General features: G+C 36.1%; 1 protein-coding gene across 1 annotated transcript in view; it reads left to right on the top strand.

Moving 5' to 3' along the window:
- The window catches only part of NEB (nebulin), a 156,091-nt gene that overhangs the window by 98,425 nt on the left and 39,564 nt on the right, over positions 1–18,102 (top strand). Inside the window, exons 96-122 of the mRNA XM_074873845.1 lie at positions 403–507; positions 1,464–1,571; positions 1,661–1,774; positions 2,498–2,695; positions 3,604–3,708; positions 4,280–4,384; positions 4,476–4,580; positions 5,057–5,164; positions 5,857–5,970; positions 6,458–6,655; positions 7,310–7,414; positions 8,122–8,226; positions 8,503–8,610; positions 8,887–8,994; positions 9,897–10,004; positions 10,638–10,742; positions 10,834–10,938; positions 11,136–11,234; positions 11,445–11,555; positions 11,726–11,830; positions 12,517–12,621; positions 13,025–13,129; positions 14,256–14,360; positions 14,675–14,779; positions 15,302–15,406; positions 15,867–15,971; positions 17,370–17,474. Of these exons, the coding sequence (XP_074729946.1) occupies positions 403–507; positions 1,464–1,571; positions 1,661–1,774; positions 2,498–2,695; positions 3,604–3,708; positions 4,280–4,384; positions 4,476–4,580; positions 5,057–5,164; positions 5,857–5,970; positions 6,458–6,655; positions 7,310–7,414; positions 8,122–8,226; positions 8,503–8,610; positions 8,887–8,994; positions 9,897–10,004; positions 10,638–10,742; positions 10,834–10,938; positions 11,136–11,234; positions 11,445–11,555; positions 11,726–11,830; positions 12,517–12,621; positions 13,025–13,129; positions 14,256–14,360; positions 14,675–14,779; positions 15,302–15,406; positions 15,867–15,971; positions 17,370–17,474 (3,054 nt within the window). The remainder of the gene's footprint in view (positions 1–402; positions 508–1,463; positions 1,572–1,660; positions 1,775–2,497; positions 2,696–3,603; positions 3,709–4,279; positions 4,385–4,475; positions 4,581–5,056; positions 5,165–5,856; positions 5,971–6,457; positions 6,656–7,309; positions 7,415–8,121; positions 8,227–8,502; positions 8,611–8,886; positions 8,995–9,896; positions 10,005–10,637; positions 10,743–10,833; positions 10,939–11,135; positions 11,235–11,444; positions 11,556–11,725; positions 11,831–12,516; positions 12,622–13,024; positions 13,130–14,255; positions 14,361–14,674; positions 14,780–15,301; positions 15,407–15,866; positions 15,972–17,369; positions 17,475–18,102) is intronic.

Raw genomic sequence — 18,102 nt, 5'->3', positions numbered from 1 at the left:
GATATAAATGAACAACACAATATTGCTATCCAAAATAATTCTGCATTTTTCTTTTAAATAATATAGCATGTCCTTTATTTAAAGTTTACACAGATTTTGCTTATAGTAGTTTAAAATTGAGTCCTGTTCTTGATGAACAGCAGTTAGTTCTATAGTGCTAGTGGAGTTCCTGGTGTTGCTACTAACCTGTATTTGCTGCTCAGTAGGTTTAATTTCACTAGAATACTGTGTGGATTTTGTGGTGTGATGTACTGATGACAGTTGCCTGTGTACTGTAGTGGTTGGAATGTGCTACACAACATTACTGCAGATATGATAACATAAAAGAAAAAGAATGCTTCTAATAGTTGGCATAATTTACTTCTCCTGTGGAATTAACATTGTGTTTGTTTTCTTTTATAGATAAAATACAAAGAAACATTTAACCTTGAGAAAGGCTTTTTTATTGGGTCTGATGATACTCCTGCACTGAACCACGCCAAAGACATGTCCTTACTATACAGTGATGTAAGATTTGATAAAATCCAACTGAGCTTTTATTTGTTTGTTTTGAAAGCAACAGAATGTGGAACGGACTTCAGAAAACTGTTCTATTTCTTTTTCTGTCATTAGTCTACTGGGTGGCACTGGGAAAGTTACTTAAATTCTTTTTACTTTGTTTTTTCCCAGTTTGGATCATTGGGCTAAGGATAATTTCTTTCATTATTGAACTGATCTTAAAGCACTGCTGTGTGGTGTCTGGAAGTAGTAATAGCAGTAGTAGTAGTAGAGTTTGTTTGACAAAAAACAATTTATAATTCCATCCAGTAATATCTGCCTAGATTACTGATAAAATTTACACTTATTTTTTATGAGAGGAAAATTGTAGATGATTTACATTATTAAGCAGTTACTTTTGAGTAATCTCACTAACTTTAATGGGCAATCTCTGTTTTTTGAAAATGTGACTACTCGTTCGTATGAGTAAGTGCTTCATAATTTAGCCTGAAGGTAAATATATTTAATATTTGAGAAAATACAGTATGTTAGAAAAGTGCCACTGACACAGTTAATGCTCTTATAATAAACAATAGTATTACTTGAAGACTTTTTACCATTTTGAACGTGTATCTATAAAATTATCAATGTCAATTCTATACTGCACTTTTAATCGAGAGTTCATATCTATATTTTTATTACTCTTCTGGATGAGAAATGTTGAATTCCAAATGTAGTAAAGAAAGCAGAGATCAGCTCAAATTTGTGCTCAGGTACCTTCCTGAATTGGAACACTTACTCTGTTTGCCTTACACTGAATGAGTGTTCCAAATGAACATTCTTCATTTACTTTATTGGGGCATTTCAGGGAATAAGGAACTACTCTGTAAAAGTAGTCATGTTCCATATAAATGGCAGAGTCAGATTTCTTGGGAAATATAACAGATATTTAATCAAAACCTGTATGTGGTTTTTTTTTTGTCTAGAAACTTTATAAAAAAGCTTGGGAAGTTAGCAAGCCCATTGGGTATACTTTGGATGAGAAATATATTCCACTTGTTGGAGCGAAGCGTGCAAACTACATAAATAGTGAGGTTAGTATGAATTTTCCATTCTTTCTCTTTTTTTTCCCCCTATATGTTGTTAGAATGAACTTTAAAATTTCCACGTGAATATTTTGCAGCTTAAATACAAGGAAATATATGAGAAGCTGAAAGGCCATTACCTGGCTGGCAAGGACATTGGTGATTTCCCCAGCGTCATTCATTCGCTGGCATTCCAGAAAATACGGAGTGCGGTAAGGAGAGAACTAGTCTTGCTGTAGTATATTCCATTTTGTTTCATATTTAAACATAAATAATGCAGTGCTTAATAACATCAGTAAAAGTGTTTTTGACATGTTTATGTCTCCTGAATGGTTATTTTCTACATGGGTTGAATAATTGAACTTGAAATGATTTAGGAGGTTAAGAAGGGATTTATTTAAATATTAGACATATTACAATAGGGAAAAAACCTTTTTCTATTTAAGTTTAAGAATCTGAGCAGTTAGAAATACTACATGACTTGGGATTCTTCTGTTTTACGAAAAAAAAAAAAGTGTTAATTTTCAATTGAAATAGGAATTTAAGAACTGGAAAGTAAATGCACATTGGGTGGTTTGTTATCACCACTGCACATATAGCATGTCATGCAGGGCATGAAGTTAGTATAATCCCAAATATTCTCTCTTCATTCAGACAGAGTTTTAACTAGATGAAAAACATGTTTGTAGCATGTGACTTTTATCTTGAAGTCTTGTTAATTTTCTCACCAGCTGTTAAATCTAGAACCTAATCAGAATAAATGGTGAGCAATATTGAAGTTAAGATTTCATCCTATTGAATCCCATTGGAATTTAGCTACTAAATCCAGCAAGCATGCCTCAGATTACATTATAACCTGTAGCCTATTAGAGTCAAAATTATGCAGAAAAACACTGTTATGTCTTCTCACCTTTTCCCCAATCTTTCTGTTTTAGTTGGCATACAGAAAGAATTATGAAGATACCAAAGCAAATGTCCATATTCCAAGTGACATGATGAATCATGTGCTAGCCAAGAAGTGCCAGTATATCCTCAGCGATCTTGAATACCGGATTTACCTCCATCAGTGGAATTGTTCACCTGAAGAAAATGATGTTATTCAAGCCAGAAAAGCCCAGGAAATTTTGAGTGATGTATGCGTTTCATTTATTTGCTTGACATTTTAGTAGCCTTTCATGTAATTTTTTCAAGGTATTTAAATATAAAATAGTTTCAAATATCTTCATAGTATTTAAATATGAAATTAATAACCATGGTCTTAGACTGCTTAGTAGCATAGTACCGAAAATTACATGTTTACATTATTCTTCAGGATGTTTTTATGGTCTGTTTATTATCATTCTTTTGTAAATTGGAAAAATTTTAAGTTAACATTTATGAAACCTTCCCAAAGGTCACAGCTGTCATCACTTAATCTCTCTCTGACTGGATGAGACTATAGCAAGCTTGCCATCTGGCCCATGCAGAGAGAGGGGGATGTACCATGGTACAGTCCCAATGTTGCTGCGCTGCAGCAATCGTTACATATTGTAATTGGGAACGTTGTAATTTGCACAGGAGCCAGGACAGCACCCACATGGGGTGGAACGGGTCTGGAAAAAGACTTCTCTTCGTTCATTTGGGGTTGTGTCAGTCCACAGAGTCTGAGCTGAGTGAATGGCACACCGAACCACAACACTTTTTCACATTACATAGTCAACAGTATCTCAACTTGGGCCAACCAATCTTCCTAATAAAATTTGCTGATGTGTTAATTGCCTGGCATATTACTGTGCTGTATTAATTGCTGTAGTTTCCCTTGCAAATCCTCTGGGTAAAAATCATTCAGTCAAGCCGTGAGATGGGTGGCTTCTCTGTGCTGACATTTAAATTTCCAAATAGATTGGAGTTACTGAATAAGCCTGGTTCAGATTCAGAGGGAACCTTCTGCACTGAGTTTGCACAAGTGGAAGATACTGAATATAGAGATGAAACAATACTACTTTCTTTAAGCAGAGGGAAAATTTCTTCCTAACTTATTAGTCTGTTTTCTTTCATATAGGTGGTGTATAAAGATGACTTAAATTGGCTGAAGGGAATTGGATGTTATGTCTGGGATACTCCCCAAATCCTGCATGCGAAAAAATCCTATGACCTTCAGAGCCAAGTAAGCATGTTTTCCTCAAATAAGTAAATATTTATAAGATATTTTTTTTCCTTCTATTTATGATTCACTGGGACTGACACCTGTCCTAGTCCAGAGCAGAATGAATTCCTATTACATCAGAAATAATTTGTTCAAACTATTATAATACACTCTTTCAGTAGAGACATCATCACTTTTGTTATGGAAGGAGCCAAAAACTTAGGAGAATGGAAGGACAGCAGATTTTGAACAGTGGTTTTTAACAGTGAGAAGATGACACTTTGCCTTTCTGTATGCCACCCTGTGCACAAGATACCTCAGTGAGACATTTATGTTGGGAAAATAGTGTCTCGTGCCTTGCTGATTACACTCTTAGCCTACTACATGCTATACAGTGATGTGCAGTTTTCATTATTCCTTAGTTCATCCTGGCTATATATTAAGTATTTATTTTCTATGGCCTGTTGCTTTTAAAGTTGGTCTTAACTGCGCCGTAATCCTGGGCTTCAGTTGTCCAGAACTGATTTTAAAGGAAGTTGGCAGGGAATTTCCTGGTCATTTTCAGCATTAATGTTTTGTTTTGTTTCCTTAGATAAAATACACAGCTGCAGGAAAAGAGAATCTTCAGAACTTTGGTGTTGTCACTGATACACCTCTTTATGTGACTGCAGTGCAGAGTGGTATAAATGCTAGTGATGTGAGTCTCCCCACTTTTTCTACTCAGGCCTTTCCCTGTGCTCCCTCTGAGAATTGAAACAAGTTAACTAAATCTGTCTTTCATCTTACAGGTGAAATACAAGCAAGAATATCACAAAACTAAGGACCAGTATACAACTGTGACTGAAACAGTGGATTCTGAAAGAGTTCAAAATTTGAAACATCTCTTTAGCAACGTAAGTGTTTCTACATTGTTTTTTTTTCTCTTAAGGAGCTACTATGGGATTTTTGTTTTATTTTGTTTGTTCAGTCTGTTTGAAGGTGAACATCCAAATATGGACCCTATCAAAGCCAGTGATAGCCCTCTACATTGCTTAAGTGTGGGGAAGATGCTGTATTTCAGGCAGAGGGCGCATTTCTAACTATAGTTCCAGTCTTGTCAAAACACATGCATTAATAAATGGATTCCCTGAAGAAAATTGCACCTAAACAAAATTAAGACCTTGTATGAGAATGGACATGAATAGTTAGAAAGCTTTTTTGTCACCCTTTATGTGCACTGTCAAGATTAGACTGTTTTACAGCCTCTTGAAATTAAGTAGTAGTTACAGCATATAAATTAAAACAGAAGGGCTTTTGTTTTCTATTGGTCGTTGGTTATTACCCAGGAGAGTAATTTTTCTATTCACAGAGACTTTCTATTTCCCCATAGAATATCTACAAGAAAGCCTGGGAAAAAGTGAAAGCTACTGGCTATATAATGCCCTCTGATGCTGTATCCCTAGCACGTGCAAAAGAACTGAAGCATAATGCTAGTATTGTAAGTAAATAAAATACTTTCTTTTTTTTAATCAAATCATCAATTCTGGCAATGAAATCCTTCCTACCTTGCATATACGATAGGTACAAAAAAGGTTTTTTACAATTATCTTCTATTTTTAATTAGATATAATATATATCTTGTAGACGATCATTTTTCTGTGGTAATAATTTGGGTAACAGTTAGACAGTCCTTTGCTGCTTGTTTTCATGGAAAAAATGTCACATCTTATAGTAATAGAAACTGTTTCTTGGAAATTTCTGGTTATGTTTTTTTTGTTGTGTAAGCATACAGGTCAGAAAGACACCAAATGACTTTAAAAACACCAAATGACTTTAAAAAATGCTTTACCAAGTATCAAAGAACATAATCTTATGCTTTACTGAACTGAGGCTTATGAGACCACTCTCATCATGGATATCTTTCTTTATTGCTCCAGCTCTTTCCTTTAAATAGCTTATTCTACATTATTTTGAAGTCTTCTAGTCAGCTGTTGATATTTTTACAACATGATAGTTATGATGTGCTTTCTTTGCCATTTAAAATAAAATAGAATCCCAAGATCCTGCTTTAAACGCTTTCTCTGCTTGTTGGACTCAACTCAATATTTTGCTTACTGGTGATTTTTGTTCCAAAAATACAATTGATTCATTGGAGTCAGTTATTTGTTGCCTTTCTTTGCATCTGCTTAGGTAAAATACCGAGAAGAATATGACAAGTTTAAAGCACTGTACACACTGCCCAGAGGTGTTGAGGATGATCCCAATACAGCAAGGTGCCTTAGAGTTGGAAAGCTTAATATTGATGTAAGTGTTGTTTTCTGATATGTGTTTTCCTGATAAAACCGTATGTATCTCAGAAGAGGCTGCTCAGAGAATCCACGTGCCTTCATTCAGATATCACACTTCCACATGCCTTTGGCAGTGTTCAGTATTTGCTAAATTCTATAATACACCTACGAATGTCTTTTCAAGCTTGCGACCTAACTGTTAAATTGCCTCCATAGCTAAATGTTTGCTGTAATGTGTTTATGTATAAAATTAAGCACTACATAGTCTACCTCCTTTTAACACGTGAGTATAATGAAAATTTGACAAAACATATTTTACCATCCTTGTTAAGGTTCTGCAAATTATTTTTAGAGCAGGCAAGATGTAAATTTTAGTCATAACCACGGTGATTGCTCTCCCACTAACATTCCATGAAAATATCAATAATTTTGCTTCAAATTTATCAACACTGATGCTTCAGACTGTTTGTCAGCATTATTAATGTACTGCTTTCACTCTGCAGCGTCTGTACAGGGAAGTCTATGAAAAGAATAAAGCCAAAATCCACATTATTCCAGACATGGTAGACATAATTTCTGCTAAGGATGCACAGAAGAAAATCACCGAAATTGATTACCGCACACATCTCCATGAATGGATCTGTCTACCAGATCTTCAAATGAATGCCCATGTTCGAAAAGTTACTGATCAAGTCAGCGATGTAAGTTCACAAATCATGTGTTTGTGGCTCACTTCTTAAAAAGATTCTTGCATTTACGCTCTGTTAGCAGAAATGATTTCGCAAAAATTTGGTTGGAGCACTCTGAAGTTGCCACTTGAATCCATTGCACTATGCAGTGCTGAACATCACCTGTATCATTTTTTCATAACACTTGGCAATAAGCGTGTAGTTGAGATGTGGCTTAGTGTGCACAATTCCATTGTAGGCACTGGGTCATAACATTACAGTTTTACCAGTTCGGCCATCCCTGTCTATAAATCATCCTTTATTATTTCATTGCATAAGGTGTGGAAACTTTGGAAGTTTGAGAAAACCCTGGTGGTGCAAAGCATCCGTGCACTTGCCTTGCATAGAGGCTGGTGATCTCTCAGTAAATCATTGCCCAGTAGGATATGCAAGTAGTTTTTTTTTAAATCATTGGGGTTTTTTATTTGCGGGCCAAACTGAAGCAATGAAGAAGAATTATTTAAATTCCAAAAGGAATTGTTTTGATTTCCTCAAACCAAAAGAAGTCAAAACACTGGAAACCTTACTTGCCATCGTTTGACAGTTGTGTTTCAGACTGATTTTAGTGATAAGGGGTTAGATCCTAGTGGAAGTCTTACAGATTGCTGCTTTGCTCTGATACCTTAGGTGATATACAAGGATGATCTTAACTGGCTGAAGGGCATTGGCTGCTTTGTTTGGGACACACCTGAGATTCTCCATGCCAAACATGCCTACGATCTTCGCAGTGATGTGAGTGGTTACACTGGTTTTACTTCTTTATTTTTTTCACTAAAGCTTTGCTATCTTTATTCCAGATAGATTCTGGAAAATATTGTATATCCTTCTCTACTGAAGTGTTCATTAAATAACCATATATGGTTATTTAAGCTTTGATACTCTAGAAGTAGATGTTATCAGGTTACATCCCACTCCGGAAAGCATTAAGCATATGTTTAAATACTTGTCTTCTCCAAAAAGCACTTAAAACAGTAATTCTTTATTCAGAACCCTTGAAGTAAAGCAGAAATGATGCAGAATTCATATTAAAAAATAGTATTTTGATGTTGATTTTATGATTTCTTTTTCTCCTCTGAAGATCTTATGACAGATCCACAGTTTGGGATTAAGCCATTAAAATGGGAGAATCACCACTGTGGTTTTTGAGAATGTATGTCCCTTCATAACTTCTGTATCAGAAGTATGTTGGATGTTTATCATATGGTACATATGTCTATTCTGTGGATGAGTATTGACGTTTCCTGATTCCTTGATAAAAGTTATCAGCTGTTCTTATCTAGTAAGGTGCTACGTTCATTCTTTCAGTCCTAATTTCAATATACTTTCTGTTTAAGTGCTGGTTCAGTAATAGAATAGTTCAGTAATAAAATAAATAGTAAATATAATAAATTAACAATGACTAGCCTTACTAATTAAAGCTCTTGAATTTCTCTCTGCAGATTAAGTACAAATCTAAGGCAGAACAAATGAAGAACGACTACACTGTGGTCATGGACACTCCCGTCTATGTCCAAAATGTCCTCAGTGGCTTGAATTTAAGTGAAGTAAGTGTTTGTATCACCCTACATCCCCAGTATTGCATATGCCATTACCTTACAAGTTCTAGAAATGTGACTTATGATATTAGTTTAATCATTTAATCATTGCTGGTTACGTACAACTCATTGCTTATGCCTTTATTAAAGTACGAGAACACAGTCGGTAAGATCATTAATTGCCTAAATCCAAAAAACTGTCATCCTTTATGTATGCAAGCAATACATACTGTGAGAGAACAGCACAGTTATGACCTTCCTGTAATTAATTTTTCTTTTTCTCAGGCTGTCTATCGTGGTGAATATGTACACAATGTTAAAGGCAAAATGATTCCTACGGATAAAACGGTAGATTTGGAGCGGGCATATCATGCGAACAAAATACAGAGTGAAGTAAGTGTCAAACTTTTGGGTCCGCAGAGTTTGACAGTCACAAAGCGAATTTTTTAAAAGTTAGGATCTGTCTTCAGTTTTTCAGATAAAGAAGCTAGATTTCACAGCTCTAAAATGAAAGTGGGAAAATGTCCTCATTTAAGCTACAAATACACATTAAAATGCAGACATGGGGGAAGTCTTTTGCCAATTGTGATTAAGAGATTTCCTATGCAGCTAATGAATACTCTCAAATATTACACACGATTGTCACAAGCTCTCTCTCTTCTCTTGCAGAATTTGTATCGCTGGGCTGGTGTGAATGCTCTGCCTACTGGATACAGCCTCCCCACAGACACCCCCAGCTTTCAGCATGCTAAACACGTCCAGTACATTGGTAGCGACGTAAGTCATCTACTAAATCCTTCTACAACATGAGTTGCAAGGGAATATTTGATGCCCACCCTGTATGAGCACACCACCTGTTTGAGACAGTTATTTCTCGAATAGGAGATAGCTTCTCAGAGAGCAACAGGAGTGGGGTAATTCCATGTGGATGCCTAAGCTGGGAACTGAGGGTGACTGCAATGTAGGCACCAACCTCCTCAGCCGGGGTGAAGTCCTGCTGTACCTGGATGGGGTGGGCAGAGCAGGGTGCTGATACCAGGTTGCATCAACAGTCCCAGATAAAGTGAGGAGCCAGGGCCAAGGCCTGTCCAGGGGGATCCAGTCAGGAGCTGTGGGAAACGGAGCAGAGATTGGAGACAGGCTGCCTACAACATAGGCCCTAGGTAAATCCAGGAGACAGAGCTGGAGACAAGCTACCATTAACACAGGACCAGTGTCCATCCAGGAAATGAGGAGACAGGGCTGAAGGCAGATGCACTTATAACACAGCTCAGGCAAGGCCTGACATCCCAGATGTGACTAGTCAGGGCAATTAGATCTTATTAGTGTGCTCAAGCCCCAACATTAATAATGTTTGCCTTAACAGAATTTAAATATTACCAAACCCTATAATTATCTGAAGCAATTGCTATCAAAATACAAACTTCCTCAGGCAGATGTGAATACCTTATTATAGATGCAAGAGAAATTTAAAACACTATTAATCTTGGGCCACATGAGAAAGGCAAAAATAATGATGACGTGTAGTGTATTTAATTCTGATGTAGTTATGTCTTGCTTGTTTATCTCAAAATATCTGGCTCTTTATGCTACATAAATTACTGTCAGAACTGTGGTGTAAGTAGAATCACAATCAGATTTGGTTTCTGTATGTTTTTGTTCCTTTTTCTACTTTATAGCTGAAATATAAAGAAGCCTATGAACACATGAAAGCTAAAGGCTATACTCTGGGACCTAAAGATGTTGGGTTTGAAAATGTGAAGAAAGTGAATCAAGCCATCAATGAGGTACAGTAAATACATGTATTTGCTTTCAATTCTATATGTAGTGCCCAAAATATGAATAATGAGAGTATATTGACTGGGAAGGTTGTAGGATTCCTGTTCTTTGAGGCATTTAAGAGCAGTTTATTGAAATATCCATCAGAAATGGCAGGGGATCATTGATCCAGAGTTGGACTGTATGGCTTCTTAAGGTTCTTGATACCACTAACTTTCTGTAATCCTGTAAAGCTGTTACCATAATATAAAATCAGTTGCAGCCTAATTTTATTAACCAATCTGCTGCTATTTGATTAAAGTTACATAGAAATTATTGTATCTGTATGACATTGGGTCTCAATAGCTTTAAGTTTTATATATATGTACTCACTTCTTTGATCATTAGCTGTAATAAGACAAAAATTAAACATACATATTTGTAGAATTAGAGTCTCGGATTCTCCGTGTGTTAGAGATGCTGCTATCAAAAACAATTGGGGAGAATTTTTGCCTGGTTAGAAAATAGTATGTTTGCTCCCTTTTCTCTGGTAGTTATGCAATACCTAGGAAAAAAACTGCCCTTAAAAGAGAAGTACTTGCACTCTGCCAAACTGCTTGCTTAAGTTTTTAACATGTAGAATGCTGTCTCCTTTGATACAGAGGTTGTATCGGGCAACATACCACAAGTACAAGGACAAGATTCATACCACTCCAGACACACCAGAAATCCGTCAAGTCAGAGCAACACAGGAAGCTGTCAGTGATGTATGTGTCTTTCTAACCTAAAATCCAGCAGAGATTTAGAATATTCAGCATGACCAAATATGTGAAATGCTATTTTTTCTTTGTCTTTCAGCTGATCTACAAGTCAGATCTCTTTAAGATGCAGGGACACTTGATTTCCTTGCCCTACACTCCTCAGGTGTTGCACTGCCGCTATGTTGGGGACATCACAAGCGATGTAAGCAACTTCTGTTAAGAAACCTGGTGTTTGAATACAACAGGCCTAATACTTTTATACTGAAAGTGGAATTTGACTTCTATCATTTGCATTCTATTCTGTAATAGATAAATGCTTTGTCACTGTGTTTAGGTACTGATTAATGAAATTAGCCCAAAAGCTAACTTTTTATTTTTGTTTTTCTAATTGCCTCATAGAATAAATACAAAGAGGATCTGAAGTGGTTGAGGGGCTTGGGTTGCTTCCTGTATGATACTCCTGATATGGTCCGTGCTCGTCACCTGCGTAAGCTTTGGGTAAGATTTTTTTTCTGAGAACCATGTATTACAATGACTGATTTATTTACATGCTTTTAAGTATATGAAAATGAGTAAAGACATTGGATAGAATTTCTTGCCGTGCAGCTAGTTAGTTGTTTCAAAGCACTGTTAGGTTACACTGTAAAATTTTCTTTACCACCAAGAATAATGAAAGCTTCCTAAGTAATACTGCTTTTCTTTTTCCAGTCTAATTATATATACACTGATACTGCAAAGAAGATGTGGCCTAAATACAATGTGGTATTAGATACTCCTGGATACAGGACTGTTCAGGAACTAAAAACCCATTTGAGTGAAGTAAGTTCTATATTATTTTTGCACATCTTTATTAGCTATAGTTAAGCTCAGACCATCTCACTGTTTTTTCTGAAATACATGAGATGTTATAATTGTAAAGCTGTGATTGTTCAGCTGCTAAATGAACATATGTAACAGAAGAAATAATTAATGGACCTGTCTTTTTCCAGCTGGTTTACAGAGCTGCAGGCAAGGAGCTGAAGACAAAATACACTTCCATCCTTGATACACCTGACTTCTTAAGAGCCAAGCAAGGACAAAAAATACAGAGCCAGGTGAAAAATTTGTATTGATAAAAGAAACAATCAGGGGATCCCTCTTAAAATGCTGTTAAAGTACAGCAAAATCTTTCCAGGCCATTTCAAAGCAATGTAGAATTCTTAGAGAGGATGTTTAAAGTGACTGTTGCTCATTTTTAAGTGGCTATGAATTTTCATGTTGACCATGACTGTGTAATGGACATGTTCAGCTTTATCCATCTGAAATAGGGCATTGGACCCTAATACGGTTCTGTTCAGATTCTCTGAAACTCTGACTTTGTCAGGAGAATAAATATCTTTATCCATCTACCTTTATTCATCATCATTTCTTTACATTATCTGAGTTATTAGCTACAAATCTTGTGGAATTTTTAAATTTGCAGAACAAAATGAAAATACTCCCCACAGAGAAAACCAGACTTTATGGATGCTTTTTTCTAAAGCTAGGGCTGGATGTAGGGCAGAGAGGTCTTTAATGTCACATGCATTTGACTACTTGGTTTGTGAGCATGTTGCTGGCAGTTACAGAATATCAAGAGTATGAACTCAGTACGGAAGAGGAAAGGGCACATCATTATTTCCTGGGGTATATTGTGTGGTTATGTATACACTGTGAATTTACAGTCATTTTTCAGAGAGATAAAGTAAAACTTACTTGAAATGTATATTTTATTATTATTATTATTTTCTTCTTGCTGCAGTACTTGTATGTGGAACTTGCCACAAAAGAGAGACCACATCATCATGCTGGTGGCCAGACTCCAGCTTTTACACATGCTAGGCACGTAAAGGACATGGTCAGTGAGGTAAGATATTTGGGTTTTTTGTTTGGTACCACTATGCTGAACTGTTTAGAAGCTTTATTTCTAATTTTAGTGATAGTTTCAAGGCTTCAATCTGTTTACCCTTCATTTAAGTTCCGCATTTCCTTTATAAGTTGTGGTAAAAGAGTATACTTTTTTAATACGCTTTAGTATTTTATCAAATACCTGTTTCTAAGTGCTTGTTTGCAGAATCTGAGGTACACTGGCTGCAAGACCAGGAAGACCTAGAAAGAGCTGAGCTTGTTTCCCAAAGTTTTGACAGAAGCACTTTGCAAGAAAGACTTTATGCGCTTGGTGTGGCACCCCTGGGCTTTAACATAACACCAGATTAGCAAATGCTTCTAAGATTAAAGGTATAACTTTTCCCTTTTGCTGTCTCTCCTAGAAAAAGTATAAAACCCAGTATGAGAAGATGAAGGACAAATACACACCTGTCCCTGACACACCAATCTTGATCAGAGCCAAGAGAGCGTACCTGAATGCCAGTGACGTATGTATTCTATGAACACTTTCACTGCTGCTTTTTCTTGGTTTCTTTATGAAAAAAACAGAAAAAGGATTGAGGGGGAACAAGCATGCAAAGCACAGAATATCTCAGTGTGGGTCATAAACTAGGTCACCCCATTGGCATGTACATTTCCATTTGATATTACAGAGATTCTTCAGTTTTTACGTGATGTCACTGTAATGCTTTTTTTCATTTATAATAATTCATTTTCCATTGCACTGAAGTGTGGTCTTACAACAAAGGAAAAACAGATTTAAAGTAAATTGCTTACATATGAAATCTCCAAATAGTGCAGACTGGAGTGAAAGGATTGATGCTGGAGCCAGGATAGAATACCTTTTATCAGATATTTTCACCTCAGTTTTGTGTTAGAATTAAACTTGCACATCACTGAGAATGTGCTCATTTTTTAATTTAGAAGTTTAGAGAGAAAAATTACCTGAACTGCTGCACGTAAGGTTATTAAGGTGGAATTGATTTTTTCCTTCAATCATGGAATAGTGATTTGTGATTTAAGGCAATGGCTAAGAGTACTGTACTCATTCAGGAGATCTTTGCTATATATTTCAGACTGCACATTGTATCCTGAAAGGATTTGTGCTGGGCTGGTGTTTTCTTCTAGTGATTAGTCTCTCTTAAGACTGATTTTTAAATACTGCAAAGGAGCATCCCAGTTCTTTTGCACATCTGAATTTTTCCTCTGAGAAAGTCTTTCTCCAAAGACTGGAATGATCTTTCTCCTTTCTTTTAGATCAGGACGTGGAAGAAGGGACAAGTAGGTTTTTTTTATGCCAAAAGTGGCACTTTCATTGTTCTAGAAAGTAGCCCTGTGATATACAGATATTTTTTCCTCAGTCTTCAGTCTGAAAGTGAATAGGATGAAATGGTGTCCTAGATATACCAACTCCTTTTCTCTCTAATTTTCACCATAAGTCTCAGTCAAATTGCAATTGATTGTAGGCAATTGCAGCCACTTAAAATTCCTCAGGGCTTACATGAGGATGTTGGACAGCAGCATATGCCTGGGTGTCATTCCTGAGAGGTAGGAAATTTAGCTAAAACAATTCCTGATGGATATGTATTACTTACACCTTATTTTTCTTACCAGTTGCGCTACAAAGAAACCTTTGAGAACACTAAGGGCAAATACCACACAGTGAAAGATGCTTTGGATATTGTCTATCATCGAAAGGTCACCGATGACATTAGCAGTGTATGTATACAACATTTTCATTCCTAACTAGTGTTTGTCATTTAATAACTTAGATTATGCCATTTATGCTATTGTTCTATTTAAGTGTGTCAAATAATGAGAAAAATATGATCAGCACTATTAATACTAGCTTCTTTCCTTCTCTGGAATATTATAGATTTGATTGCCTTTGATGTTACAAAGGTGAATGCAAGTTAATCTCATTTCCACTGTTTTAGTTCTGATGTTTCAGAAAAAGGAATGTCTTGAAACTGCATGGTCTAGAGTGTTCTGCTCTCAAATTGGTTTACTTCATTCTTCAACTTTCTTTGTAGGTGAAATATAAGGAAAATTATATGAGCCAGCTAGGAATCTGGAGATCGATCCCGGACCGTCCGGAGCATTACCATCATCGTGCAGTCACAGATGCTATTAGTGATGTGAGTTCAGATAGTTCCTGGATGTGAGAGGCTGAAAGTTATAAGTAGGTTTCCAAAATTAAAACCAAATCTTATTTCTTGAGAAAGGGAAGGCAGCTGAGATTTTTTTAAAGTGATTTACACTTTCACCTGGCAGATCTGTGAAATGACAGAGCAAATCAGGTGGCTAAGATTGCAGCCCTTCTTTTGAAATCAACAGAACCATCTTAATTCATTTCAGCTGCATTTGCTTAATTTGTTAACCCTATAACAACCTTTAATTGTACATATACAATAACCCCTTAATGGTGCAAGAATAAATGTTTTTTAATTCACAGAGGAACTCCAGTAGCTAATGATGGATTACGTATGTGAATAATCTGAGTCCATCAGAAAAGTATGAGTAACCGTAACTTATTTTATAATGGAATAATAATAGATGTAGCTTTGTTGACTACACCTTGTGTTAAGGTGCCATTTCAGCATTGATCAGCTACCACTTGGTGCTGCTTAAAACAGATTCCTTTTACTTCTTTTCTAAAGGTTAAATACAAGGAAGACTTATCATGGCTCAGAGGCACTGGCTGCTACGTATGGGATACTCCAGGTTTTGCTCTGGCAGAGAAAAATAAGGTGCTCTACAGTGGGGTAAGTAAAACAGTCTGAATTGTTGCTAAATGTTTTTTTGATGTTTCCTTTTATTGTAGATAAATTTTTTATAGCAGTATCCAATTCTGACCTAGACATTGATATGAATAACTCATGGTAGAACTTAATAAATTTCTGTTCTTACTATAAAAGAAAAAAGAGGCAAAATGGTCTTTTACTGAGCCCCTCTGTTCCTTGTAAAGCTATCGGGTCCATAATAATTTTTCTAGTGAGTCTAACTCTAGCATTAAAATTATCAAGATCTGAAATTTCTGTTTTTTTCTTGATGTGATTATTTCCATCCTGCAAACTATTTTTTGTTTGTTGACACATTAAATGCACATATACAATAATTCTACCATGGTTTTGCTGCAGATTGTTTCTAAAATCATATGTTTTCATTGCCTTACCCTTCTTTGGATTAACACTGGAATGTCTTTTTGGTTTTTTTTTTCTCCAGTGTAAGTACAAGGAGATATTTGAGAAGACTAAGTCTCATTTTAAGTATGTAGCTGACTCTCCAATTAACAAGCATTTTAAGTATGCAACTCAGCTGATGGATGGGGTAAGTGTTAAAGATTTCTGTAGAGTCTCATACTGAAGTGGTAAGTGTGTGTGTAATATATTCAGGTGTAAAGATGTCTTAAGGTCAGGCTAAAATCATGCAAGACAGGGTTGTTCTTATTGTCTGTCTGAGTATCAGGACAGGGCTGGTTTACAGTACCTAAAAAGCAAAATCCTGACCCCTTTGTCATTGCAAAGAAACTTCTCCTTTGCTGCCTGGTAAATAAATGCTACTTAAGTAATGCTGCTTGCTTAGTAACATTGATTGTTGATAGTCATGTGAATCACAATTGCTTTCCTGAAACATTGAAGAAAAACTTCATCAGTGTTAGGCATTATGTCCAAAGTTACCATAGCTCTGTTTCATTTCAGATATTTTGCCTTGAATTCTCCCACTCTACTCCTTACTTTTTCTTACTTTTTCCTGCAGTGCTAAAGAAACAATAAAAACAACACAGTAGCCAATGGGGTTAATGAATGGCCCTGGGTTTAAGATTAAAATCTCCAGTGGAGTTTCTAGGAGTGGTGCTGTACACCCAAAGCCCATTGAAAAGCACTGGGTTCTAGGTAATTCTCATCAGCTTAGAGCTGGCATACAACACCAGACTCTGAAGCTTTTCATTAAAGCAGCATATATTTAGACTCTCACATCTTGGTATTTTATTATTTTTCACCAGACGTTATGTTACATTGTTTACCTGTCAGTATTATCTCTTCTGGGTAAGAAAAACTGTTTCACAAGAGATACCATTCCGGTACCATCACTATAATTTTGTACTCAGTTTGATAAGCAGTGAACCAGAATTTGTTATGGAACATTGTTAGTATTCAGTCTTCTCGTAGTTTGGTAGAGCAAATAAGGGAAAACTTAATATGAGAAAAATAAAGGAGTAAAATTTTAGGAACAGGGACTCCATATCTTGAAATGAACTTGCCTAAATGTTGTCTTCTCTGTAAATGATGGTTTTTGTGATGAGGGATTGGAGTTTTTACTTACAAAATGTCTGGGGATAGTATAAAGTTGTATTTTACCCTTGCATCTCATTGTGTTCTCTTTGTACTCAAATCAAGAATCTAGTTCCATACCAAGTTGCTTCTGCGCTTATTTTTCACAAAGAAAGTAAGTTACAAAATGGTTTATTGAAGAGTGGCGGGGATAGAATATAGGCATCTTTAAATTGTAGATTAGGCCTTCCAGTGGAAATTTAGAAATGTGTATACTATTTGGAAATATTTTCTCTCTGTGTTTTTTTTTTTAATATATTTTTCTCTTTTGGATATGAACTTCAATCCCAGCCTTGTAATAGTCCATGTAAAGAGATTTCAATGGTTAGAACTATGATCTATTTGTGTCTTCACTCTCTTAATTTATTGCACTGTATTATGCTATTCTGAACAGAAATTATATAAAGCTGCCTATGAGAAGCTCAAAGACAAGTACAGTGTTATTGTGGATGATCCTCGGAACCTCCTGGCCAAGTGGGGGACTGCTCTGAGCAGTCAGGTACTGTAGGAGCACGGGCTGGTGCTGGCAGAAAGTGTCTGCTCTGTCTGTGTGGAGTGTCTGTAGCTGGTGGTATCAGAGGTTTCACCTGTGATGATGTGATGGTTTAGTTCTGTCCATCAGAGTCTTTGTTTTGCCACCCAAAAAGAATTAGGACTTTTTGAGTGAGCTAATCTCTGCTGTATGTACTTTCATATAGTGTGCATCAACTGACATCAGAAATCTAATGCCTCTTGAAGTCATTGGAGAGGTTTTAAAAAATGCATGTTTTATCATGTATTTATATTACCTCTCTTTTGATGACCTTTACAAACATTATCTTCTTGCCCTTTACTCAAACAACAGTGACATATGTAACTTTTGAGTGCCCTCACCTTAATCTATAATTTACTCTTGTCTCCCCAAAAATATTTTTGCGATTTCCATAATGGGATAGTATGCAAATCTTTTAATATATACTCTTGACATTCTTAATTATATAGAAGTAGGTTGTATGCCCATCTGAATGAATACATATAGTACACGCCTAAATCTCTCCACTCTAAGTGTTGTTGTTTGTGGTGTTCACAAAGCTCTTCTGTGCTTCGTTGCCATTTGCATGAACAGAAAAAATTATAAATCCTTTGCC

This window comes from Strix uralensis, chromosome 6, assembly GCF_047716275.1.
Source record: "Strix uralensis isolate ZFMK-TIS-50842 chromosome 6, bStrUra1, whole genome shotgun sequence".
Taxonomy (NCBI): domain Eukaryota; kingdom Metazoa; phylum Chordata; class Aves; order Strigiformes; family Strigidae; genus Strix; species Strix uralensis.
The sequence above is the reverse complement of the archived record's forward strand: the minus strand, read 5'-3'. Positions and strand labels throughout refer to the sequence as shown.